Source organism: Mesoplodon bidens, assembly GCF_964165515.1.
Source record: "Mesoplodon bidens genome assembly, chromosome: X".
In the NCBI taxonomy this organism is placed as follows: domain Eukaryota; kingdom Metazoa; phylum Chordata; class Mammalia; order Artiodactyla; family Ziphiidae; genus Mesoplodon; species Mesoplodon bidens.
The window spans coordinates 33,305,525-33,332,676 of NC_138163.1; the positions used below are offsets into that span (position 1 = coordinate 33,305,525).

The window sequence follows — 27,152 nt, forward strand, 5'->3', positions numbered from 1 at the left end:
TCATGTGCAGTTCTTATGGGAGTGCTGAGAAAGAATGGACAGAGAGCCTTCTCTAATAAGTCTTCGGGAAAAGGGTTTTCAGTTTGGTTATTTTTGCTTATTTATTTGTTTGTTTTGTGGTAAGCCACTTCCTAAATCATAAAAGGGTGGAAGGATATCTGAAAGCAAAAGGTTGGGGTAATCTCTTAACCAACTCTGTTTTCCAGGGGCATAGGGCTCAGGTAAAATCCAACATTGTCAGTAACAGTCTGAATGAGGAAGAAGTTTATTGGGTAGATGAGGGTACTGAATTCCTGCAGGTTGGATGCCCAGGAACAAAAAGGGTGGGTGGAGAGACAGAAAACTAAAGGACACTAAAGACAACCTTTATCTCCTTTACAATTTTTGCAAAAGGCTGGCCTTGGGAGGAAGTGACATTTCTTTTAAGTTCATCCTACAAAATCTATCTCCGCAAAGTTGAAGGAAAAAAAAGACATTTTCTAGTCAATGTCTGTTGAATATACGACCATGTAAACAACGTATAGCCGATTGATATGACACCATCTATAGCCTGTCGTGAAGATGCTTCAGCCAGGACCAAACTGTGACTATAGCTTCACCTGTCTGGGCTCCAGTTTCTCCTCTGAAAAAAAAGGGAGTTGGCTTTGCAGGGAAGGAAAAATAATTTTCCCTTTACCCTTCAGGTTCTTGGCTGAGACCCCCTTGTAATAAAAAGAAAGATAAATTAGGAGAAAAACAAGCAAGTTAAATAACATGTGCATCTCCTGTTTTCATGGGAGAGACCCAGGAAAACTGAGCACCTCCCGGAAATGACCCAAGCCATCACCTTAGATACCATCTCATCTGAAAACAAAAGATGTGAGGGGAGTCAGTTAAGGGAGGGTATCAGGAAAAGCGCAGTAAATGGACTATGGGTGTTAGGCAGATTTAAGTCATTTCCTTCTCCTTTGATCAATTAGCCATTCCAAGTAAAAGTTGACCTATTTTTGCAAAAGGGGATATACTCCTGGGAAGTGGTGGAAATGTGTGTCTGTAAAATTTGTAAACCGCATCTTCCCATTTAAAGTACCTGCAGAGAATTCTGTTGTCATTCAAATAATTAATTCCCAGTTTTCTGCATTATAAGTTTCGGTTTTTGACATGTATATAACAATAATCATATGCACTTAGAAAGCATTTGCAGTTTCAGAATACTTTAATGTCTTTTATCCACATAACAGTTTTATGCTGTAGCAGCTATTGTTACCCTTGTTTTATAGTTGAAAAGGAGAACACAAGAAGGTTAAGTGACTTGCCTTGCATAATAGACATAACTACAGGCAGAGCTGAGATTAGGATCCAATCTCTTTACTGTTATCTCAGCACCCTTTTTTGGGTCTTTTCTTTCTTTTTTACAAAATTCTTTTCTCAAGGCCAGTTGTTTAAGTAACAGCTGTCTTGATTAAAGATCTCAATGCTAATAGTCACATCCCTTCCCTAAGAATACTTTTTTTTTTGCCATTTTCTGCACTGTTTTTTTAATTGATATTTTATTGTCCTTGTAATTTCTTTGAAGTCTTTTATTCTCCCACTACATACATTACCATATCTTCCCCATGTGGATAGTCATCTTTAGTTATACCCTTTCTAGTCCCACTACCAATATAGTCACCATATCCACCATGTTTTATCAATTTTCTCTTGCTGTATCCTTAACATCTATTTTCTAAAACATTCTGGTTGCCATCACTACTTAATTTCAGACGTATACTTAATCTTCTCACCTGTCTCCATAGTGTTCCGCATTTTCTATTTAAAAAACTTTTTTTTGAAATATAGTTGATTTACAATATTATATTAATTTCAGGTGTACAGCATAGTGATTCAGTATTTTTACAGATTATACTCCATTAAAAGTTATTACGAGATAATGGCTATAACTCCCTGTGCTATACAATATATTTTTGTTGCTTATCTATTTTATACATAGTAGCTTGTATCTCTTAACCCCATATCCCTAATTTGCCACTTCCCTCTCCCCACTGGTAACCATTAGTATTTTTACATCTGTTAATCTTCCTCTGTTTTGCATATATGTTCATTTGTATTATTGTTTAGATTCCATATATAAGTGATATCATACAGTATTTGTCTTTGTCTCACTTATTTCACAAAGCATAATATTCTCTAGGCCTATCCGTGTTGCTGCAGCTTGCAGTATTTCATTCTTTATTATGGCTGAGTAATATTCCATTGTATATACATACCACATCTTCTTAAGCTAGTCATCTATTGATGGGTACTGGGGTTCCTTCCATGTCTTGGCTATTGTAAATAGAGCTGCTATGAACATTAGGGTGCATGTATCTTTTCACTTTTCCATTTGTATACCCAGGAGTTGGATTGCTGGATCACATGGTGGTTTAATTTTTAGAGGAAACTCCATACTGTTTTCCACAGTGGGTGCATCAATTTACATTCCCACCAACAGTGTATAAGTATTCCCTTTGCTCCACATCCACTCCAGCATTGATTATTTGTAGACTTTGATGATAGCCATTCTGACAAGTGTGAGGTGAGATCTCATTGTTGTTTTGATTTGCATTTCTCTAGTAATTAGCGATGTTGAGCATCTTTTCATGTTAGCCATCTGTATATCTTCTTTGGAAAAATGTCTGTTCAGGTCTTTTTCCCATTTTTTGATTGGGTTGTTTGGTTTTTTTTTTATATTGAGTTGTAAGAGCTATTTATATATTTTAGGTATTAACCCCTTGTTGGTCATATCATTTACAAATATTTTCTTCCATTCAATAGGCAGTCTTTTCATTTTGTCACTGGTTTCCTTTGCTGTGCAAAAGCTTTTAAGTTTGATTAGGTCCCACTTGTTTATTTTTGCTTTTATTTCTTTTCCCTTAGGAGACAGAGCCAAAAAAATATTGCCATGATTTATGTCAAAGAATGTTCTGCCTACGTTCTCTTCTAGGAGTTTTATGGTTTCAGGTATTACATGTAGGTCTTTAATCCATTTTGAGTTTATTTTTGTATCCAACTTGTTTATTTTTGCTTTCATTTCTTTTCCCTTAGGAGACAGATCCAAAAAGATATTGCTATGATTTATGTCAAAGAATGTTCTGCCTGTGTTCTCTTCTAGGAGTTTTATGGTTTCAGGTATTACATTTAGGTCTTTAATCCATTTTGAGTTTATTTTTATATATGGTATGAGGAAATGTTCTGATCTCATTGTTTTACGTGTGTCTGTCCAGTTTTCCTAGTACCACTTGTTGGAGAGACTGTCTTTTCTCCATTGTATATTCTTGCCTCCTTTGTCATAGATTAATTGACGATAGGTGCATGGGTTTTATTTCTGGGCTCTCTATTCTATTTCATTGATCGATGTGTCTGTTTTAGTGCCAGTACTGTGCTTTTTTTTTTTTTTTTTTTTGTGGTATGCGGGCCTCTCACTGTTGTGGCCTCTCCCGTTGCGGAGCACAGGCTCCGAACGCACAGGCTCAGCGGCCATGGCTCACGGGCTCAGCTGCTCCACGGCATGTGGGATCTTCCTGGACCGGGACACAAACCCGTGTCCCCTGCATCGGCAGGTGGACTCTCAACCACTGCGCCACCAGGGAAGCCCCAGTACTGTGCTTTTTGATTACTGTGGCTTTGTATTATAGTATGAACTCTGGGAGTGTGATACCTCCAGCTTTGTTCTTTATCCTCAGGATTGCTTTGGCAATTCAGGGTCTTTTGTGGTTCCATATGAGTTTTAGTATTATTTGTTCTAGTTCTGTGAAAAATGTCATGGATATTTTGATAGGAATTGCATTAAATCTGTAGATTGCTTTAGGTAGTATGGACATTTTAACAATATTAATTCTTCTAATGAAAGAGCATGGGGTATCTTCCCATTTCTTTGTATCATCTTCAGTTTCCTTCATCAATGTTTATAGTTTTCAGAGTATAGGTCTTTCACCTCCTTGATTAAGTTTTTCCTAGATATTTTATTCCTTCTCTTTCTGATAGTTAATTATTATTATATAGAAAAGCAACAGATTTCTGTATATTAATCTTGTATCCTGCAACTTTGTGGAATTCATTTATTAGTTCTAATAGTTTTTCGGTGGAGACTTTAGGGTTTTCTATATAAAGTATCATGTTATCTGCAAAGAGTGACAGTTTTAATTCTTCCTTTCCAGTTTGGATGCTTTTATTTCTTTTTCTTGTCTGATTTTTGTGGCTAGGACTTCCAGGACTATGTTAAATAGAAGTGGTGAGAGTGGCCATCCTTGTCTTGCTCCTGAATTTAGAGGAAATGCTTTCAGTTTTACACCCTTGAGTATGATGTTAGCTGTGGGTTTGTCATAAATGGCCTTTATTATGTTGAGATTTTTTCCCTCTATACCCACTTTGATGAGAGTTTTTATCAATGGATGTTAAATTTTTGTCAACTGCTTTTTCTGTGTCTATTGAGATGATCATGTGATTTCTATTTCTATTCTTCCTTTTGTCAATGTTGTGTATCACATTGATTGATTTGTGAATTTTGAAGCATCCTTGTGTCCTTGGCATAACTCCAACTTGATCATGGTGTCTGATTCTTTTTGTGTATTGTTGGATTTGGTTTGCTAATATTTTGTTGAGGATTTTTGCATCTATATTCATCAGTGATATTGGCCTGTAATTTTCTTTTTTTATCATGTCTTTGTCTGATTTTGGTATCAGGGTAATGGTGGCTTCGTAGAATGAATTTGGGAATGTTCCATCCTCTTCCATTTTTTTTGAATAGTTTGAGGATAGGTATTAGTTCTTTATATGTTTTATAGAATTCCCCTGTGAAGCTGTCTGATCCTGGACTTCTGTTTGCTGGGAGTTTTTTTATTACAGCTTCAATTTCACTACTAGTGGTCGCTGTGTTCATATTGTCCATTTCTTCTTGATTCTGTCTTGGCAGATTATATCTTTTAAAAATTTGTCCATTTCTTCTACGTTGTCCAATTTGTTGGCATACAAAAGGGTCTTGTTTTTTTAATCCAGTCAGCCACCTTATTTCTTTTGATCAGAGCATTTAGTCCATTGACGCTTCAAGTAATTATTGATAGGTATGTACTTATTGCCATTTTATTACTTGTTGTCCTTCTATTCTAAATGACACTCTTGCTAGGGAAAGTATCTCAGGTTGCAGGTTTTTCCCTTTCAGGACTTTGAATATATTATGCCACTCCCTTCTGGCCTGCAGTTTCTGCAGAGAAATCAGCTAGTAGCATTATGGGGATTCCCTTGTATGTGAACCTTTGTTTTTCTCTTGCTGCCTTTAGGATTCTCTCTTTATCTTTAACTTTTGGCATTTTAATTATGATATTTCTTGCTGTGGCTCTGTTTGGGCTCATCTTGTTTGGGACCCCCTGTGCTTTCTGTACCTGGATATCTGTTTCCTTCTTCAGGTTTGCGAAATTTTTAGCCATAATTTCCTCAAATACATTTTTGATCCCCTTCTCTTTCTATTCTCCATTTGGAACCCCTATAGTGCAAATGCTGGAGAGCTTGATGTTATCTTAGAGATCTCTTAAGTTGCTTTCATTTTTTTTTTAATTTGTTTTTCTTTCTGCTGTTCTGATTGGGTGATTTCCATTATTCTATCTTCCAGACCACTTATACGTTTTTCTGTATCACTTAGTCTGCTATTCATTCATTCTAATACTTTTTTTTGTTTCAGCTTTTGATTGTTCATTTCTGATTCGGCTAGTTCCTTGTTAAAATGTTCATTGTTTAGATCATTTCTTTTCCATAATTCAGTTAACATTTTTATACCAATGTTTTGAATTCTTTATCTGATAAATTATTATCTGATACTTTATTTCTGTTTCATTTTTCATTTTTTCAGGACTTTTCTCTTGCTCTTTCAGTTGAAAGTAGTTCCTCTGCATTTTCATTTTGCTTAACTTTCTCTATCTGTATGAATTTAGGTGAAACAGTTACCTATTGTGGTCTTGAAGGAGTGTGCTTATGTGGCAGCAGCCCCATACAGACTGCTTGTGCCCAGCGCCTTTGATGGGAGGACTGGATTTGACGTGGATGCAAATCACATCTTGCTTCAGGGTGTGCTGGCAGCTCTCACCTTGGTAGGGTGTGAGGCTGGAAATGGAGGAACTAGAGCTGCTCAGGGTGTGAGGTGGGACTTCCTCTCTGCTCAGTGGTTATCACCGCCCTGTCAGGGGCAGGGTCTAATCAAGTTGCTGGAGCAGAAGCCCCAAGGGTTTGACTCGAGCTGGCTCTGTTTCAAGTATGTGATTTTCACTCTCCACACACTGAGACCTCTGCCCCAGAGGAGGGGAGTGCTGAAATAAGCGGGGCCCATGTGCAGACAGAGGTCTGATGCACTGCCTATGTAGGTGTCTGAGGCTCCACTCAGAGGCAGCCTCGGGTGCGAGACCCCTTCGTTTCTCACAGTTGATCACTGCCCACTGCCTCCACCACCCCTGCCCCCTTGTGGAATTGCTCCACAGGTCTGGCGGGACCCGCTTGGACTCTCTGCATGTATCGAGTAGTGAGCTGCAGTAGAGCGGCTGCCGTCAGAGATCTGGGCTGCTTCTGAGGCGCTGCCTAAGTAAGTGTCAACAATAGCTCCGCCCCCGCACTGGATCACCTCTGCGGCCCGTGATCTAATCTTTTCCCCGGTCATATCAGCCCCAGATCCAGTGCCGTGCTATGGCATGGAGTGAGTGGGGCCAGAGCGTTCACTCAGCTCAGGCTGTGGTGCATGGCATGGTGGTCTCAGGAAACCCAGCAACTGCTGGGGCAGACCTCACAAGCAGAGTCCAGGCTTCACCAGACTTTCTATCTGACCCAGCAGTCCTCCAGACAGCTAAGGGGGCTTGTCTTCTCCGCTTGGTACCCATGGACTGAGACGTCCAGTCTGTGGTTCGACCTGCTCACTCCCCAGGGCCGGTATCCACCTATGTGATATCCCTTTTCCTCCAGTTCCCCTCCCAGGTGCATAGGTCCAAAGCCGAGACTTTTCTTTCTGTCCTACCCGATTATGTGTGTATCTTTCTTACAACCTTGGTTGTACAGGAGTCCTTCTAACCAGTTTCCATTTAGTTTTCAGTGAGGATTGTTCCACATGTAGATGTATTTTTGATACGTTGGTAGGGGGATGTGAGCTCCATGTCCTCTTACTCTGCCATCTGTATCTCCCTCCTCTCCCTAAGAGTACTTTGCAAATCTTACATTTCACACCAAAGATCTAGGTTCCCCAAGCACTCCCTCCTCCTCAAAGGAGAACACATACACTTGCACACACACAAGTACCCTTGGGAATTGAAAATTAAACAACAGCACAAAATGCACCTTTCTGACCTCCTTTCCTTGTAGACTTAGCTGAAGAGGTGTGTGTGTGTGTGTGTGTGTGTGTGTGTGTGTTGCTTGTTTTTTGGCTTTGTTTTGTTTTCTTTCCACCTACGGAATAGTTACATTTGGAGGCAACTTATGCTATAACAGTTGTGGGCCCTGAATAACAGGTTGAATTCTAAATTTACTTACAGTTTCACCGATATTTATTTCACAGACCCAGTCAGTAAGTGAAGATTCATTTTGTGGTACCAAAGTAAAAAACTGCACCAACCCCACCCAGGTAATCATTGTGCATTCAGATGGAACACAGTCCTGCATTATAATTCTGTGGTTCTTCAATATTCGTCCATAGGACTTGTGGATATTAAAATGCACTCAGTTGCCATTTGAGTCAGCCCATAGTTTCAGTATCTTTTACTTAGAGGATACTAGAGTCTAGGATATTGTTGTAGAATTGCGAATAATTCATATAAGCACAACAAACCACATGAATAAAATAGTAGTAATGCACTAACAAAGACAACAGTGTTGGGAGCATAACATTATTAGTTTTAAAGATTGATGGCAAATTACAGTAAATGTTTCCTATAATGCTATATAGATGTTTCTCTAAGACAAGGTTTCAGGGGTCCCAGCTAGAGTGCTGCAACTTGTTTTCAACTATATTAAATCACTTTATCAATATACCTCAGTTTTAACAAAAGCTTTTCTAAAGCATACTGGAGGCCTGACTTCTAAAAAGATTTATGGAAAGGGTTCACTATGCTAAAAGGCCAACTTATTTACAGTATAAAAAATTCATGTTAAATGTTCTTGGCCATATATGTTTTACGTTTCATTCTTGTTTCATTTTAATCCTCATTTCCCTTTTTTTTAAACTTTTTTTTTAAACATACCTTTCCTGTGATGCCTATGAACTATGTTTGCCTTTTGGTCCCTCTACCCCAAGAGTCTACACCTGACAGAGGCACTAAATGGTATGCTATAGAATGACATAGTTATCCTCCTGGAGTAGTCCTTTGACAGCTACGGGATCTTCCCATAACATGTTTATAATGTCTTAGTTTTTTGAAAGAAGCAGTCCATTGTAGAAATTTATCAGCCATGTGTATATCTAATCTTGTTGAGTGTCCAGTTATATCTTTTGGCCTGTATTATTTTTGGAGGAAGTTCAAACATTTAGTAGCTTTTTTGTGAAGTCAGGGTAACTCTAGTATGTAAAATTTACTTTTGAAAATAAAGTGCTGAGGTTCCAGGATCTAATGCACAAGTCTGCATTTTTTCCTATTCATAACTTTGGCAATCCCATATATAATAATCACAAATCCTTTCTTAGCCTTTGCTTTTCTAATACTAAGAGTCTTTGGTTTTACTTCTGTACTCTACTTGTAGCTCCTGTGCTCCCTTAGTCATTTTAGTTGCCTTTTCCTATTTCCATTTTATATCCTACCAAAGGTGTCCTCACCAGGACTGTACACAGATACCGTCTTGCCATTGCCAGTGGTCCAGGGAGAGGGAAGAATACATGTAAAACGTTGAATTGTATGAGATTCTTGACCACCTCAAACCCTCCATTAAAATAATATCAAGGGAAGAAAAATGAAATCTTTGTATTCAGAAACATAGAGTAGAAGCTCATGATTTTTGATGCTACTTTGAGTCAAGGTGCTATTTTAACTGTAGTAAGTACTGTGGAAAGTTAAAAAATGAAGCAGAAGACATAGCTTTTGCCCTTGAGAAAGTCCCTATTAAATAGTAGAGCTGGAAGAAACATGCATACATACACACACAGTGCAAAATAACATGCAACCAACTGTTGTACAGAAATAGAAATAAGATGGTTAGGTGACTAAGAGGCTTAAAAGAAAGAAGATGAAAAGATGATTGTTATTATAGAAGTAGCTTGAGCTGAGCCTTGAGAAACAAGAAAAATCAATCCTAGTTGACCTTAAAGACCGCATGTTTAGGAGACTGGAATGATAGGGTGGTAAGGGGGAAATGCAGGTGGTAATAGCCTATGTGGTAAATGAATAATGAAGCAATAGAGGCAGCAGATGGAGACAGTTTGGCAAGGAAAGGAAGGATATAAATAGTTTGATAACTAGATGAAGGAGCAGTTGTTTCATTTTATTCCATTTTTTTATTAAAGAAGAGAGACATGTGGTTGTTTGAATATACAGAATAAGAAACTAATAGAGAGGGAGACATGGAGGGTGCTTGTAAGAAAGGAGATGGTAAAGGGACAACGTCTCTCAGGGGGAGAGATGGGGAGGGAGGAGCCTCAGAGATAAACTGACACCAACTGTATGGCACACTGTGTATGAGAGAGACACTTTGATATTGTGGAAATAAGAGGTAAGAGTTCAAAAAGAAGACAAAATACGTTCAATAGATGTTACCATCTATTATGATTACTATTATTATTACTCTCTGTAATGACTTTTATTTGTGAAGAAAAGTTTTAATTTTTTTTAATTAATTAATTTATTTTTGGCTGTGTTGGGTCTTTGTTGCTGTGCACGGGCTTTCTCTAGTTGCGGTGAGCAGGGACTACTCTTCATTGTGGTGTGCGGGCTTCTCCTTGTGGTGGCTTCTCTTGTTGTGGAGCACAGGCTCTGTCTAGCCACGCGGGCTTCAGTAGTTGCAGCACACGGGCTCAGTAGTTGTGGTGCACGGGCTTAGTTGCTCTGCGGCATGTGAGATCTTCCCGGACCAAGGCTTGAACCCGTGTCCCCTGCATTGGCAGGCGGATTCTTAACCACTGCACCACCAGGGAAGTCACAGAGTTTTAATTTGGTATAATTATAGATTTTCTGGATTCTCAAAATGTATCAAAATCTGTAGCAATATGACAGCCCGTGAGAACTGGTGCCTATGCTGGCTGCTTCTCTTTCCCAAGACCTGGCACAAGAAGATATGTAACCCCCTCATTACTCTCAGCTATGGGATAGGAGGATCATAATATAATTGTCTTTATTAAATGCCTGGTACGTAGATGTCAAGAATTTAGACAGACGTGATTGTCCTGTCCTCTGGGAACTTATATTCTAAGATACAAAGGGGGAAGCTACAGAAAATGAGCCATGACCTGCCCTCCTGCCACTATCCCAAAGTCCAGAAGGATGTGATCATAGTAACCTACATATAACAAACATCTAACATTGTATAAAATATAGAAAATAGGCATTCCTGCTGTGAACTACCAATTACATGTCCTAAAAGTACTGGCCAGGGGACAGTTCAGCTTCTAGGTAACAGGTGACCTTCTAATACCATTTAGAAACACATCAAAACTCATATGACAGTGCACGATAGTTTGTGTGAATGTGTGTGTAGGTTATGCATGGCAATTTATACCTTCCAACCATATTTTTTGTAATAGCTTTGTTGAGATATACAGTTGTATGATTAGAATTTTTTTTTTAAGTGACAGGAGTATGTACATCCATATACAGTTGTCCCTTGGTATCCACGGGGATTGGTTCCAGGACCTACCCAGGGACGAAAATCTGTGGATGCTCAAGTCCCTTATATAAAATGGTGTAGTATTTGTGTATAACCTAGGCACATCCTCCCCTATACCTTAAATCATCTCTAGATTACTTATAATACCGAATACAATGTAAATTCTATGTAAATAGTTGTATATTTGAGTGCAGCAAATTCAAGTTTTGCTTTATGGAGCTTTCTGGGATTTTGTTTTTCTGAGTATTTTTGATTCACCATTGGTTGAATCCACAGATATGGAACCCATGGATATGGAGGGCTAACTGTAATTTACATACTGTATAATTCACTGATTTAATGTCTACAGTTCAGTGATTCTTAATATATTCAGAGTTGGGTAGCCATCACTACTATTTAATTCTAGAACATTTTCATCACGCCAAAAAGAAACTTCATAGGCACTGGCAGTTACTTCCTATCCCCAGCTCTCCCCCAGCCCCTGGCTACCACTAATTTATTCTGTTTCTATAGATTTGCCTATTTGTACATTTCATATAAATGCGGTCATAATGTGTAGCCTTTTCTTTTCTGTCTTCCTTCACTTAACATAAAGTTTTCAAGGTTTCTCCATGTTGTAGCACGTGCCACTACTTTGTTCCTTTTTTTTTTTTTTTTTTTTTTTTTTTTGCGGTACGCAGGCCTCTCACTGTTGTTGCCTCTCCCGTTGCGGAGCACAGGCTCCGGACGCGCAGGCTCAGCGGCCATGGCTCACGGGCCCAGCCGCTCCGCGGCATGTGGGATCTTCCCGGACCGGGGCACGAACCCGTGTCCCCTGCATCAGCAGGTGGACTCTCAACCACTGCACCACCAGGGAAGCCCTGTTCCTTTTTATAATATTCCATTGTATGATAATATTCCACTGTATGGATATAACGTATTTTGTTTATCCATTCATTAGTTGATGGATCTTTGTGGATTTTCACCTTTTTTGGCTGTTATGAATAATGCTGATATGTGTTCAAAAATAGATCTATAGAGTCAAAATGCAATTCAAAATTAGTCCTTTAATTAAGGGTAAGATTTTAACAATGCCATTTTATTTCTGTGTGAGAAGATGTATGCAATACTCGATAAGATACTGTACTGGAATCTGAAGTCTGTCAGTGTGTGGCCATAACTATTTACACTTATACAGTAGTGTATTTCTCAAGTGTAAGATTAGTTAGTGGACTTTTCTACAAAATCAGCTATTATCATTGTCAGTAAGACAGAGGTATTTCATTGCTGAACATATTTTATTCACAGTCAGTTCCCAAAGGTCTATGTATGTAGATGATTTCAATTCTTCCTCGCACCAAACCTTGTACTGAAATGTCAAAATAAATGATCAACAGTACTAAATAAATTATCAAGATTACTATTTTATTAATTCACTGAAACAGTATTTACCAAGCACCTACTATGTACAAGGTTCATTCTTCCTTTTCTTTCTCCTGCATACTCCTGGGTGTAACAATATAAAAGGCATGTGTAATACACCATCCAGAAAGTGAGAGTTGAATACATACTTTTCTTCAATGGTTCGTATAAGGAAAATTATACAAAGCCACATAGATGGACAGGTTAGGTTTTTCCCCATCCCCTTTTCATCTCTTAACACCTTTTGATCACAGGGAATAGGCCCATTTTGCTCCAAGCACTGTTATTGTAAATTTCACAATGACTTGTTACTGTGAAACAATCACTGTATTTGAAAGAACACAAAGAAGATGGTGCTTAAAACATGAGAGACACACTAGGACTAATTCAGGTGAAAGACCATACCAAAGCCACTTGATTGTGTCTTTTGTGCTATAGGATGAAGTGAAGGGGAAATAGAATCTTAAGGCATATTTCTTTTTCATCTCTTTGGACAACATTCCCTTCAGTTAAAACGGTACTTTTTTAGCTTAGATACTTTTTATGGAATTTGCAGATGTCTTTAAAAGACTTCTAAGATTGCTGTTATGGACACAACCAAAGACTTTAACCTAGTCATTTTTACACAAGGACCTGATAGTGGAATCTTTTAAATAACCACGTGTCAGTATCTTCTACTAATGTCCCACTGAGTTTTGCACAGAATCATTGAATCCAGTCTAGCTATATTAAGTAGAAAAAACTAATACATGTGTATGTCCAGTTATTTACCCCCTCTCTTATAAGGACAATGCTATTAAAATCATGTTATTAGTAGTCAGGTATGTGTCTGAACGAAGCTTTGGTTTAGTCAGTAGAACTACTACATATGATGTCTGTCACCAATTCCAGCCTCTGTATTTTATCTTTCAGGTAGCTTGACCTTCTCCTTTTGCACCATCAGTTTGCCATCCTTCAACCCAGCCTATCTGCCATTGTTTTTTCCTACTCTGCAGTTGATGCCTGTGTTGCAACCTATAAAGAGAGTGTTTAGCTCAAACTAAATTGGTGGATATTGGTGAGACTGTGATAGCTACAGTACTTCAAAGTCTGATATAATCCGTGGCTATCTGCACTTCATCTTGGATTTGTGCAAGGAAGTGCCTGTTACTGAAGAATATGACCCTCTTGGGCCTTCTGATATGCTTCAGTAAAATAAGTGATTAAATGATAATTAAAACATGAGTATTAAAATGATAATTAAAACGAAATCTGTACCTTAGTGCTGTATTTTAACTCTGCCACTGACGATTTGCAAATGAAGGATCAGAATCAGTGTTAAGTTTGTCCAAAATTATTCCACTTACCTATATTGATGCAGAATTTTATCATGAAATCACATTACATGTTGTTTTTCTGCATGTAATTTCCTTCTCTTTAGTTTCCTCCTTTGAAGTACATTAAGAAAAATAATGAAATAATAAATTAACCAATAATCACTACATTGTAATCCATAACTAATTTTGAGAGAAGTGAAAAAGGAACAGTCTATTTAGTGAAGTAAATTGCTAACAGGGAGATATCTTCCTTTCTGATGCACTAAGCTCTAAAAGGTTAGGGGCTGAGAAATTTTCCATCTGCAAGCTGTGAAGATTTCTCTAATACCAAATCACTGCAAAAAGCTTGCTTTGCTATTTTTATTTAAGTTATAGCCCACATGTGCATTCATGTTGTCACGTCTCTTTACCTACCTTGTCTTAACTGTGATGCAGGCTCTCAAAGAGTAAGACCATCTTCTTTTAAAATCATTTTTATAAATGACATGTATATATGCTTTGGATATTTGGTAATGCTAATAACTAGGAAACTCCAACAACACAACTTCACGAGTTTCTTTAGATTTGGTGAATAACATTTAAGTGGCCTTATTATGCAATATATGATGCTATAAAATACAGAAGGGAGAGATGGTGTAGCATTCAGTAAAGCTCATATATAAAGGTTAATGTCCATCAGCCAGTTTTGTCCTGATTTTTTAAAAATGACAGAATCTATATTCATTGGAGACTGTTCACAGCACCTTTAAAATACTGTTTGCTGAACCTAAAACATGTTTTTGTCACTTTTTTTTTATTTCAAAGTGAATTTATTTGCTGTTAATGAGCTAAATACTATGGCGAAAATCTACATTGCACAGCACCAGGAATGATGACATTTCTAGGTACAAATAATAACGATCATTTATTGAGCACTTGTCATGTGCCATGCTGGGTGTTTTTTTTTGAATTTTTGAATTTTATTTTTTTAGTTTTTTTATACATACAAATAACCCAAAGAAAGTTTAGTATTAGTTGTTTTGTTTGTTTGTTTGTTTGTTTATACTGCAGGTTCTTTATTAGTCATCAGTTTTATACACATCAGTGTATACATGTCAATCCCAATCGCCCAATTCAGCACACCATCATCCCCACCCCACTGCGGTTTTCCCCCCTTGGTGTCCATACATTTGTTCTCTACATCTGTGTCTCAACTTCTGCCCTGCAAACCGGTTCATCTGTACCATTTTTCAAGGTTCCACATATATGAGTTAATACAATATTTGTTTTTCTCTTTCTGACTTACTTCACTCTGTATGACAGTCTCTAGATCCATCCACATCCCTACAAATGACTCAATTTCATTCCTTTTTATGGCTGAGTAATATTCCATTCTATATATGTACCACATCTTCTTTATCCATTCGTCTGTTGATGGGCATTTAGGTTGCTTCCATGACCTGACTATTGTAAATAGTGCTGCAATGAACATTGGGGTGCATGTGTCTTTTTGAATTATGGTTTTCTCAGGGCATATGCCCAGTAGTGGGATTGCTGGGTCATATGGTAGTTCTATTTTTAGTTTTTTAAGGAACCTCCATACTGTTCTCCATAGTGGCTGTATCAATTTACATTCCCACCAACAGTGCAAGAGGATTCCCTTTTCTCCACACCCTCTCCAACATTTGTTGTTTGTAGATTTTCTGATGATGCCCATTCTAACTGGTGTGAGGTGATACCTCATTGATGTTTTGATTTGCATTTCTCTAATAATTAGTGATGTTGAGCAGCTTTTCATGTGCTTCTTGACCATCTGTATGTCTTCTTTGGGGAAACTAAACCTAAAACATTTTAAATTCTTAGGTTTATAATATTGTTTGCATGACCAAATGATGCATTTTAACAAGTGATAAAAGCCCCTAATGAGGATAGCAGTTGAACAAACTGAACATTAAATTGAGAACAGACGTGTCCACATAAAGATGGTCTGTTAATTACTGCTGACTGAAGAGATTTGTCCGCTCCAGGACCTTAAGAGTTAAATGTATAATCAACCCTTTAGGGACCAAACTGTTCTGCCTCACATGGAAAAAAGTAACTTCCACTGAAAAATAAGGTCCTCAGTTGGTCATTTATCATCTCAAAGGGCGTATTTTATTATAAATGTCAATTCCACAAAATTATGTGTCCTGTAGTACATAATTATGTTCAAAATTGCATTTGAAATCTATTATTAACAGTTAACAGTGAACATTCTTAAAATAGTTATTACTCTTAGCCTTAACACAGAAAGCAATAATGGAGGTATTTTAGGGAGTTAAAAGCTGCAAGGCATTGGCCTCTGAATAAAGCCACTGCAGGTGTGTTTCTTAATGGGCTGTTAATTTTATAGTGGGTGAACACAAAGGACAGAGACCATGTGTGTTTTTAAACTGTGTTTGATGTGGAAAAGGAGTTGATGGCTGCAAAATATAAAGGCAGAGTGAAATGAGGCCAAATTGAACTTGCCCTCCTGAGATGTAATCCTCCTTGCTTAAAATCAAGGCAAACTAATTCTTGCCCCCCTGCTTCTCTCTCTTCCCTCCCCACCACCACATAATAAAGAATCCCAAGAAACTTATATTAAGCTAGCACAGCTGAAATAATTAGAAAATATGGCAAGAAATAATAAAGACCTGATACACTAACATTCTCTCATACTAACCAGCTCCTTCTAGGTTTCTTGTTTTTGCTACTGTCACTAAGTCACAAAATTACAATTTTGACCACCCCGCCTCATTGCCCACACGTAGGTTCCCAGGGTCCTCAGAACCTTGCTTCCCAGCATGTGGGCTGTGGACCACGAAGCATGGGCATTAGTTGGGAACTCACAGGATCTTAGTTCCCCGACCAGGGATTGAACCCGGGCCCTGGCAGTGAAAAGCACCGAGTCCTAACCACTGGACCGCCAGGGAAGTCCCTACACATTCCAGTTTGAGAAGCACTACTATAGAACTGTCCTTTACATTGTCTTCTTCCATTTTTTTTCTTTTTTTTTTTTTTGTCTTTTCTTCCTGGGGAAATAATTTGTTTTATTATTATAAATAACTCTTTATATTTTAGATATGTTTTTTGTAAGAAACATAATTAGATTTTACTTCTTAATTCCGAATGGTGGTTCTTACCTTTTAACACAAACGTTTAGCTCATTACTCTTTATTTTTAATTATAGATATAGATATATGAAATTTATCTTCCATCTTCTTTTATGTTTTCTAATTGTCCCATCTAGTCTGTCTTCCCCTTCTTACCTTTGTTTAGATAAATTATTTTTAATCTCAGTATTATTTTCTCTGTGCTGGTTCAAAAAATAAATTTTTAGTTTTTAGTATTTATGCTTGAAATTATAAGATTTTTAAAATTTATAATAATCTGAAGTTAGTTGATATTTGTACCATTCTTCAGGGTAATCCAGTTTTACACTTCCCAGATAATATGTGATTTTTTTAAACATTATTGAGGCATAATTGACAAATATGATCATATATATTTAAAGTATACAGCATGATGATTTGGTATACATATATATTGTAGAATGATTACCAAGATCAAGATAATTAAAACATTCATCACCTCGCATAGTTAACACAGTCAACTCGTGTGTGTGTGTGTGTGTGTGTGTGTGTGTGTGTGTGTGGTGAAAATGCTTAAGATTTACTCGCAGCATTTTTCAAGTATACATTACCATATTATTAGCTATAGTCACCATGCTGTACACTAGATCCTCAAAACATCTTATAACTGAAAATTTGTACCCTTTGACCTACATCACCCCATTTTCCCCTCCCTCCAGCCCTGGCAACCACCATTCTATTCTTGTTTCCATGAAATCGACTTCTTTCTGTCTGCCTTATTTCACTAAGCATAATGCCCTTCAGATTCATCCATGTTGTTGCCAATGGCAGGATTTCTTCTTTTTTATGGTTGAGTAATATATATATATATATATATATATATATATATATATATGTATGTATGTATATATAAAATCTCATATCTTCTTTATCCATTTATCCACTGAAGAACATTTAGGTTGTTTCCATATCTTGGCTATTATAAATAATGCTGCAGTGAATATGGGAGTGCAGATATCTCTTTGGGATGCTGATTTCAATTCCTTTGGATATATACCCAGGGGTAGGACTGCTGTATCATATGATGGTTCTATTTTTAGTTTTTTGAGGAACCTCCATACTGTTTTCCAAAATGGCAGTACCATTTTGCATTTCTACCAACAGTACACAAGGATTTTCTTTTCTCCACATTCTCACCAACATTTATCTCTTGTGTTTTTGATAATATCTAACTGAACAGGTGTGAGGTGATATCTCATTGTGATTTTGATTTGCATTCCCCCAGTGATTAGTGATGTTAAGCACCTTTCATATGCCTATTGGCCATTAATATGTCTTCTTTGGAAAATATATATATTCGAGTCCTTATATATATTCGAGTCCTTTGTCCATTTTTAAAAATTGGATTATTTGCTGTTTTGCTATTGAATTGTATAAGTTCTTTATATATTTTGGATATTAATGCCTTGTCAGATACATTTAGCCTTCCATATTCTCGGGTTCTGCATCTGCGGATTCAACCAACCTCGAATCAAAAATATTCGGGGGAAAAAGTTCCAGAAAGTTCCAAAAAGCAAAATTTGAATTTGCCACAAGTGAGCAACTATTTACATAGCATCTACATTGTATTAGGTATTGTAAGCCATCTAGAGATGATTTAAAGTATATGAGAGGATGTACATAGGTCATGTGCAAATACTTTGCCATTTTATATATGGGACTTGAGCATCCACAGATTTTAGGATCCATGGGGATACTAGAACCAATCCCCCGCAGAACTGAGGGATGGCTGCATATGGTTTGCAAGTATTTTCCCCCATTCTGTAGGTTGCCTTTCCAATTTATTTATTGTTCCCTTTGCTGTGCAGAATCTCATTAGTTTGATGTAGTCCCACTTATTAATTTTACAATTGACTGGAATGTACTTTTTCCACATGAGCTGTTGGTTCTACCCTAAATTTAGATCTTCATGTCATTCACCTGAATCATTGCCCCATAATTCCTATATCGTTCTTGTGCCTTCCTGTTCTAATGCAGCCTACTTTCTGCCTCAAGATTAGCCTTTTTTTTTTTAAATTTATTTTTTTGGCTGCATTGGGTCTTCGTTGCTGCGCACGGGCTTTCTTTAGGTGCAGCTAGCGGGGGCTACTCTTCATTGTGGTGCGTGGGCTTCTCACTCCGGTGGCTTCTCTTGTTGCAGAGCACGGGCTCTAGGTGCGTGGGCTTCAGTAGTTGCAGTACACGGGCTCAGTAGTTGTGGTGCATGGGCTTACTTGCTCCGGGGCATGTGGGATCTTCCCAGACCAGGGCTCGAACCTGTGTCCCCTGCATTGGCAGGCAGATTCTTAACCACTGTGCCACCAGGGGAGTCCCAAAATTTGCCTTCTAATGTACCCAACCTCTCCCCTCTTTCTAAAAACCTTTAATGGCTTTCCATCCTTTACTAAGTAAACTATTTAGGACTGGCTCTCAAGGAGCTATAGACTATCATGCCGTCCTTTCCCTCCAGCCCTATCTCCAACTGCTCCTCTCTATATACCCATACCCTGCACCTTAGCTTTACGGTTTCCCTCTTTGTTTTGGTTCAAGCTGTTCCCTTCACATGGAAAATCCTTCCCAACAGCTCTGTTGAAATCCTTTCCATCCTTTAAGGCCCATCTTCAGTACCACTTCCCATACATAGGCTTTTCTGATTCATTCTTTCATTCATTCATTGAATAAATATGTACTGATCACATACTATTTGCTTATATTTTTCTAGTTACTGGGGATAAAGCAATAAACAAAACAGCCACAGCCTCATGGACCTTATATTCTATCGGGAGAAAATAGGTGATAAACAATAAATAAATAAAACATGTGCTATGTTAGGTGGTGATAAGTGCTAAGGAGAAAATTAAAGAATATGAAGGGGACTGAGACAACTAGGAATGATGAGTATCCTCCAACCAAAACCTTTTCCTTCCTTTGTATACCCAGCTCAGGTATTTTCCTTTACAATGTGGATATTTGTGTACTTGTCCTATTTTCTCTCTTATATTCAAAGTTCCTTGAGAGCGAGAACTGTATTTTACTCATCTTTGTATCTCCTACAGCTACCACGACAAAACTCAGTAAATAATGGTTAAAATGACTCAAATGATGGAAATAAATGCAATAGTAGTTTAGAGGAAAGAGAGACTGATATAGTGGTTGGTTATGGAAGGCTCCTCGGAAGATATTAAATTTGGGTAAGGTCTTAAAAGATGGGTGGGGTGAGGAGGAAGAAAGAGCTGAGTAAGGTTTTTTGATATACCTGTTCTTGAAAATCTAAAAACCATTGCTTTATAAATTAAGATTAATATTATGTATAATTTTCTTTACTTTTAAAACCAGTGTTTCAGAAGGGACGGGCAATAGACACCGGAGAAGTTGACATTGGTGCACAGGTCATGCAGACCATTCCACCTGGCTTATTCTGGCGTTTCCAGATTACTATCCACCATCCTGTATATCTGAAATTCAATATTTCTTTAGCCAAGGACTCTCTGCTGGGAATTTATGGCAGAAGAAACATTCCACCTACACATACTCAGGTATTTGATATTATAGGTATTTCTTGACCCTTATAGAGAGTGGTGAGATGAATAGTTTAGGGGTTGTGACTTGCAAAGTATGTGGGAGTCAAAGGTGAAGGCAGACGGTTTTTGTAATGAGCAAATATCGAGAATAATCACAGTCAAGCGAATGAAAAAAAAATGGTACTGAGAAATAAGGACTAGCATTTAGCAGAGCAGATTCAAAAAAGGGAGTTTAAGGAAACATTCTTGCAACTTGAGTTCTGCTTCCTGGAACAGGATGGTCATGAGCCTTCCCAGCCCCCTCCTCTTACTTAGCTTTGGTGCCCACACCTCCGCTGCTTCCATACATTCCTGACCTGTGGTCCCAATAAAGCAATGCAAATCAAGAGGGAAATGAGTCAAAAAGGCACGTTTTGTCTTGCAGGTAAAATTTTTTCCTTGTTATTGTTAATAAAAACACAAATATGTAAAACCTCTATGGTTTACAAGACCCTTTTATAAACCTTTGCCACATCATTTCCCTTAATTTCCTTCCCTTATCTCTTCCTTACATGAACCCATTTGAGGCCCTGCTCCATCTAAGAAGTAGCATAGGGAATCATAACCATCTGGGGCTTGGGATACGTGTGCCATGTGCTTGTCCACCGATTAGGAAAAAAAAAGGACAGGGTCTTTGAATGTTTAAATATATTACCACAAAGGTAGTAAATTATGATGAATGTTCTTAAATTTTCAACTGTTCATTTATTTGTTTTAAAAACTGTAAAACTCTTTTTAATTTGTAAAGAAGGTCATGGTAACATTTCAAGGGAAATGTCTATTTTCAAGTATCTTCTCTCAGATACTTTAGTAAAATATCAAGATTCTCTTGCATAATACTAAGTAAGAATTTTTATATTTCTTGGTTTATTATTTTTAAACAGTTATTTTTTCAGAATTAATAATATGCTTTTGGGTTTAGATGTTCTTAAGAACGAATAACCTCTTCTCCCACTTTGCCCACCTCCAAAGCAAAGAAGTATGAAGTAGCACAATTGAAGTGAGAGATGTTTATCAGCCTTAGAAGTAAAAGTAGCGGCTCATATTTGTGTTTGTATTTGTTCCAGTTTGACTTTGTAAAACTAATGGATGGAAAACAACTGGTCAAACAGGACTCCAAGAGCTCTGATGATACCCAGCACTCCCCTCGGAACCTGATCTTAACCTCACTGCAGGAAACAGGTTTCATAGAGTATATGGACCAAGGGCCTTGGTATCTGGCATTTTACAACGATGGAAAAAAGATGGAGCAAGTATTTGTGTTAACTACAGCGATTGGTAAGCTGCCTTGGCTATGATTTTGAATTGACAGTGTAACTCCAGAAAGACATAATCAGTGATGAAAGTGATACAGATGTTATGTAAGCATATTGCTCATTCTACCTTAAAGTCATTACTCGGGATAGGTCACAATGAGAAAGGTTTATATTGTTGTTGTCAGTAATGTTGTTTAAATGCTGATTAAGATTTTTTAAATGCTCCTTTATTTGCTGCCATTTTAGGTTACTTGCCATGCTCCTTTTTATATGTTTTCAACAGGAATACTTACCTGGATGATATTAATACTGTTACCGAGAATACATAGATGAACAACTTCATGAAGAAGGGAAATAAGCAAGAGAAGCCCTGTTAATTCAAGTTCTATTAAAAAAGAAAAAGCGAATAAATACCTTTTTAAATGAAAAAACTAGCATCAATCCAGTTCTTCTTTACAACAACTGATTCTAGAACCATTAAGATTTAAAAATACAACCTAAGAGTAGAGAAGAGTCTTAAGGATAATAACTTGGGTCATTCAGAGTTCTTTCTTTAGAATTGTTTAGTTTAAAAATCATCACAATGGCTCTTTCACTGCGCTCAGAGCCCTTTAAAGCATGTTCTTTTTAATACAATGTCTACACACACTGTTATTCACTTTCACCCTAGTTAATCAGAGACAGCAAGCTCTTGTCATTTTTTTGGGTGAAGTCATTCCTCATAACCCTTTGTGTGAATAAAGCTGAGATCTTTAGCAGATTTAGAGCCCTAAGGGTAAACAACTCATAGACACGGTATTTTACTGTGTGAATTTTCCTAAAACACATGTCTTTTAAAAGAAGGGAAAGTGTCTTACAGCTGTCAGTTTTCTATACACCTCTCACCACCTTATCCTTTAGTTAACCTGTTCAACCGTATGTTTAGGAAGTTGTGTTGACTGTTAATAGATATACCATCTGCTCTTTATAACAATTATGTTTTATTTTTACTTGATGCTGAAGACCTTTTGTCAGTAGAAAATGGTATTCCCACTGCAAGATTATCAAAAACTTTCCTCTAAAGTAATCAGAAAGGCAATAAAAATGCACTGATGATTTTCCCCCTAGAGAAAACTCCACTGATCTTACATCTTCAAAAGACAAAGTGTTTGTTAAATTAGAAAAAAAAAATTTAAGTCATGACACTGTTTTGCCACTCACAGATTCAGTGGGGCAAATTCAGCGGACACACCTTTCATGATATTTGTCCACCAAGACCTAGTTTTGATAATGCAAATACTAATGAGTTATGAGAGGTTGAGTTTCTCCTAAGAAATCAGAGGATTTAGAAGATTTAAAACATTTGTGAAGAAGATTTTCTCTCTTCCTGTTATCCTTACCCCTAAGCTCAAGTTAAAACACTAACCAAGTCATTAACCTTTCAAAAATCAATAGACCCAGAAACATGCTTGAAGTTTTTTTCCTGTTCCTTACTTCCTCCCCGCAAAGAACCTAACCTTTGAGATATAATTTTCTGTTATCCAGAGATGAAGCTGTTAGTTTCATCTGCAACAACATATTTGCTTTTCCTTATGCAAATCAGTTTCTTTACTTTTCTGTTATCTTTAAGATTAGAAGCAACAGAAACATTTCTCCCATAATTCCACTTAAAGAGAATCCAAGTAAATTTCCCAAAATGTCAAGGGTATATAAGTTATTCACTCTAAATTCTCCCCATTATTTTTATGTTTTTGTACTTTATCTTAATCATAGTAAAAAGAGGATAATGTATTTGATTAAACAAATTAAGGTCTGTATGAACTTTTCTAAATGTTGCTCCTTTGTCTATTTCATGATAATGTTAGAATCAGTTGATTGATCTTAACTATATTTGGTCTGCTACTCATAGGGATCAAAACAGCATTAATAACCAACATTTATTGAATGACTAATATAGGCTAGCTACTAGCCTATATTATTATATGTTATTTTCTAGCTGTATAGACAGAGTTATCAATATCCCCTAATCTCAGCCAACCTGCTCAATAACATGATAATATATACCATCTATGGAGTGCCATTCTGCCCCAAGCACTCTACTGGATGCTTTACATTCAGTTATCTTGTTTGATTCTCATCACAACCCCAATAGCATAGGTATAGTGCTACTTACATTACAAGTAAGGAATCAGAGGCTTGGTATGAGTAAATAATTTGGTAGTCTCACAGCCAACAAGTGGCAAAATTGAGATTGGAGGCACTCAGTATCTCTGATTCCAAACCCCTGCCCTTTAGACCATACTCATTCCATACGGTTATTCGTTAGCTTTGGCTTTTCCCATGAGAAAACCTGCCAGAAGCAAAACCCATCATCAGAGCAGATGCAGAAACCAAGGGGCTTTAGGCTGTAGCATAAAAACAGGGTTTTAAGCGTAGAACTTTAAAATGATTCTCAACTCTAATGAACTGGTGTCTAGGAAGTGAGTCTGAAGTAAGATTTAAAAGATAGAAGGCAAACTTCCTGGAGGCCAGTATAAACAGAAAAGCACATTCTTTTTCATCACTAGTTATTTATGTGTTTCTGCTGTAGCCATCCTCCTTTTGGAGTCCCTAGGCTATCCCGATGTCTCTTTGATACCCAGTGGAGGTGGCAGCTTCCAAAACTTCCTATATTGCCTTCTCTTCTCATTTGCATTGCAGGTGTTAAGCTCTGTGCAGCATTCTGGGCCCAGGAACGGTTCTTAGATAAGTCAATAAGATGTAGGGATTTTTATTCATTTTGGTAGCAAACTTTATTAAACATGTTTTCTACAATAGCTACATTCCCACAAGGCTGCTTCCATAAAGTTGTCAATAGGACCTGGTGTGAAATTAAATTCAAGTATATTTACCTTTGAAAGCTTCCTCCATGGCCTCCTATTAACCATCCAGGGCAGGGGAAATCCAAATGTAGATTTAAGAACTGCCATTACTTTTTGGTACAAGAAAGCAAGATAAGAAAATAGATAATCATTGTTCCATCTCTGAATGAAAAGAGAAGAAAAGACCCTTTGTGCCTTTTCGTAATGACCTTTTAAATAAATTAATGATTTTCTGAAAATAACTAATGTTTTAATGAGTTAAAAATGGTTAGCTCATTGTCAAATGTTACATTCCTGCCAGCCCAGTTGCTCAGCAAATTCCACGTGTCAGTTTCTTATCCAGTTCAGTTTTCTAGCACAGGGATCAGAAAACAGGCCACCATAAACCTGCAAAAAGGAATCTGATGTATTCACACGGATTTCAGAAGAATAATCTCTGATTGATAATAGGGTGGCTATCCACACAGCCACTGGATTCCTTCTCAGCTTTCTAAGAATCACCTAAATGGACTAGATACCACTTTCTTCCTCTTGCTTTTATTGCAGAATTCCAAGTCTAGACTAGAATTCCTCTAACCTGGAAATTTACTATCTGAAGCATTGGTTCTTAATGCTTTAATTCGGTCATCACCTGCAGAGTCACCTGAGGTGTTTGTTAGACTGTAGATTACTGGGCTGCATCCCTCAGAGACAAAGTCAGTAAATCTGGAGTGAAGCTCAGGTATCTGCATTTTAATTGCCTCATGTGATCCTACTGATATAGGTGGTCAAAAGGCCACAATTGAAGAAATGCTATTTCCCAACTCTCTTTATAAATTCTCATAGTTTAATGGAAGATGCCAAGACTACTTACTGGAATATTTCCTTCTAATTGGAAATAGCTTATCCAGGTGAAACTAGATGAAGTAGATAATTTGGATTGAAAAGAAAAAACTGGTACATACGAGAAGTATGAGTGTAATGGGCTAGAACATGAAAGTCCGAATCCAGGAGTGCTAAGTTATGGAAAACTTACAGAAAAGAGTAATGAGAAGATTATTTTTTTAAACTACAGGAGTAAAGCATGCATATCATAATAGTTCATGGACTTGGAATTTGATGCTATCATACTCAAATACAGTTTTAAACTAAAAACAGTTTTTAACGTCATCGTCAGAGACTGATTTTTGTATAACTTTATACCTCTTCAATCAAGTTACTTAACACAAGACTTATCAAAGTACTGTTGCATTGCATATCTTTATGTCACCACAACTACCTATGGGCACCTTCAAAGCCTTCTCAATTCCCCTGAAACCTATTCTTCTCTAAGAATGGATTGAAGGGAAATTAGCGGCAAAGAACTGATAAGCATTTACAGTCAAGAAAGCATTTCTCAACAAAATACTTAGGTTCTAATGCTTTTAGTGGTGGTGAATTTAATATGAACACTTACTTTAAAAGCTTTCCATTGTCACTTATTAATGAAAATGAAATACTGATTATCATATTTAAGCTGTCAAGATAGTAGATTAAACATTTTAGGTGCTAGAGAAGAAATTTTTATTTGCTACGACCTAAATTTGAAAAATAAACAATAGACTTCGTCTTCTGGGTTACATTTTAAAGTCCATTTTGCTTTTGAGAAATGACCTATAATCCTCGTACATTTTTAGCTTTATCATGAATGTCTCATAAGAATACAACTCAACTAGACCCTTTATGCACTTTAGAGGTGAGGTTGGTTTTTAGTTCCATTCCTGAATAGCCAATTCAGCAAATCCAGGATGCTTTTAATAATTCGGTACTGCATATGACATCTTACAGAAGTCTTTGGCATCTGATTTTAAATAGTAAGTGCTTTGTAGACAGCAGAGGGCAAAGATTGTTACAGGCCCAGAGTTTCTGCAATTTAGAAAAAATTAAGGACTCTACAATCTATAGGTTTGTTCTTTTTTTTCTTTTTTTCTCTATTAATAGAAATAATGGATGACTGTTCGACCAATTGCAATGGAAATGGAGAGTGTATCTCTGGCCATTGTCACTGCTTCCCAGGATTCCTTGGGCCTGACTGTGCTAGAGGTGAGGTTGCTCTGTTATACTGATTGATTGGGGAACTCAATGTCATTTGAGAACTCAGAATTAGTAGCAATAGGAGGAAGAGGAGGGACAGGAGTGGCAGTAGCAGCAGCAATAGCAACACCTGAACTGTCACTACCAAAAGCTGAGCACTTGCTCTGCCAGGCACTGTTCTAAACACTTTGCAGTACTTCTTTTAATTCCCACATCCTATGATAGTCCTACGATGTAGATCTATTATCACAGTTTTATGGGCAAAGAAATAACCTCAGAGAGGTGAAATACCAAGGTTATCTAACAGCTGGGATTTGTACCTGGATCCTCTGACCCAACCACTCCATGATACTTCTGTTCCCTTCATAAACTCATTTATAATGGATGAACTTTAAGAAAGGGCAGAGTGGGTAACCGGTTATACACACCAAGGTAAACTGGAAGGGGTGGACAGTCACCAAATCGGTGAGTAGCCTAGAAAGGAAAGACTGGAAAGGCAGAAGTTAAACTTTCAAACGTTACTAGACTTAAACTAGACTTGCCCATAGTTTAATTCTTGAAAAGCTGTAGATAAATCACACTGTGTTTTCCCCATAGACTCCCAGTTATTACTTTAGAGATGCTTTCTGCTCATTCGCAATGTGTTCGTTAAGTTCTCAGTCTGCTAATGCTTTAATCTCAGGTTTCTCAGCCACTCCGTTTCTTTAGATTAAATTCTATTCAACAGAGAATTCTTTTTTTCTTTTGAATTTTATTTTATTTATTTTTTATATAGCAGGTTCTTATTAGTTATCTGTTTTAC

General features: G+C 37.3%; 1 protein-coding gene across 3 annotated transcripts in view; it reads left to right on the forward strand.

The window, feature by feature from the left end:
- Window positions 1-27,152, forward strand: part of TENM1 (teneurin transmembrane protein 1) — a gene marked incomplete at both ends in the record, with an annotated part of 588,520 nt that overhangs the window by 298,710 nt on the left and 262,658 nt on the right. For all 3 annotated transcript variants that reach the window (XM_081221281.1, XM_081221282.1, XM_081221283.1), the window contains 3 exons: window positions 19,979-20,178; window positions 21,270-21,480; window positions 26,258-26,359. In XM_081221281.1, coding sequence (XP_081077407.1) covers window positions 19,979-20,178; window positions 21,270-21,480; window positions 26,258-26,359 — 513 coding nt within the window. The remainder of the gene's footprint in view (window positions 1-19,978; window positions 20,179-21,269; window positions 21,481-26,257; window positions 26,360-27,152) is intronic.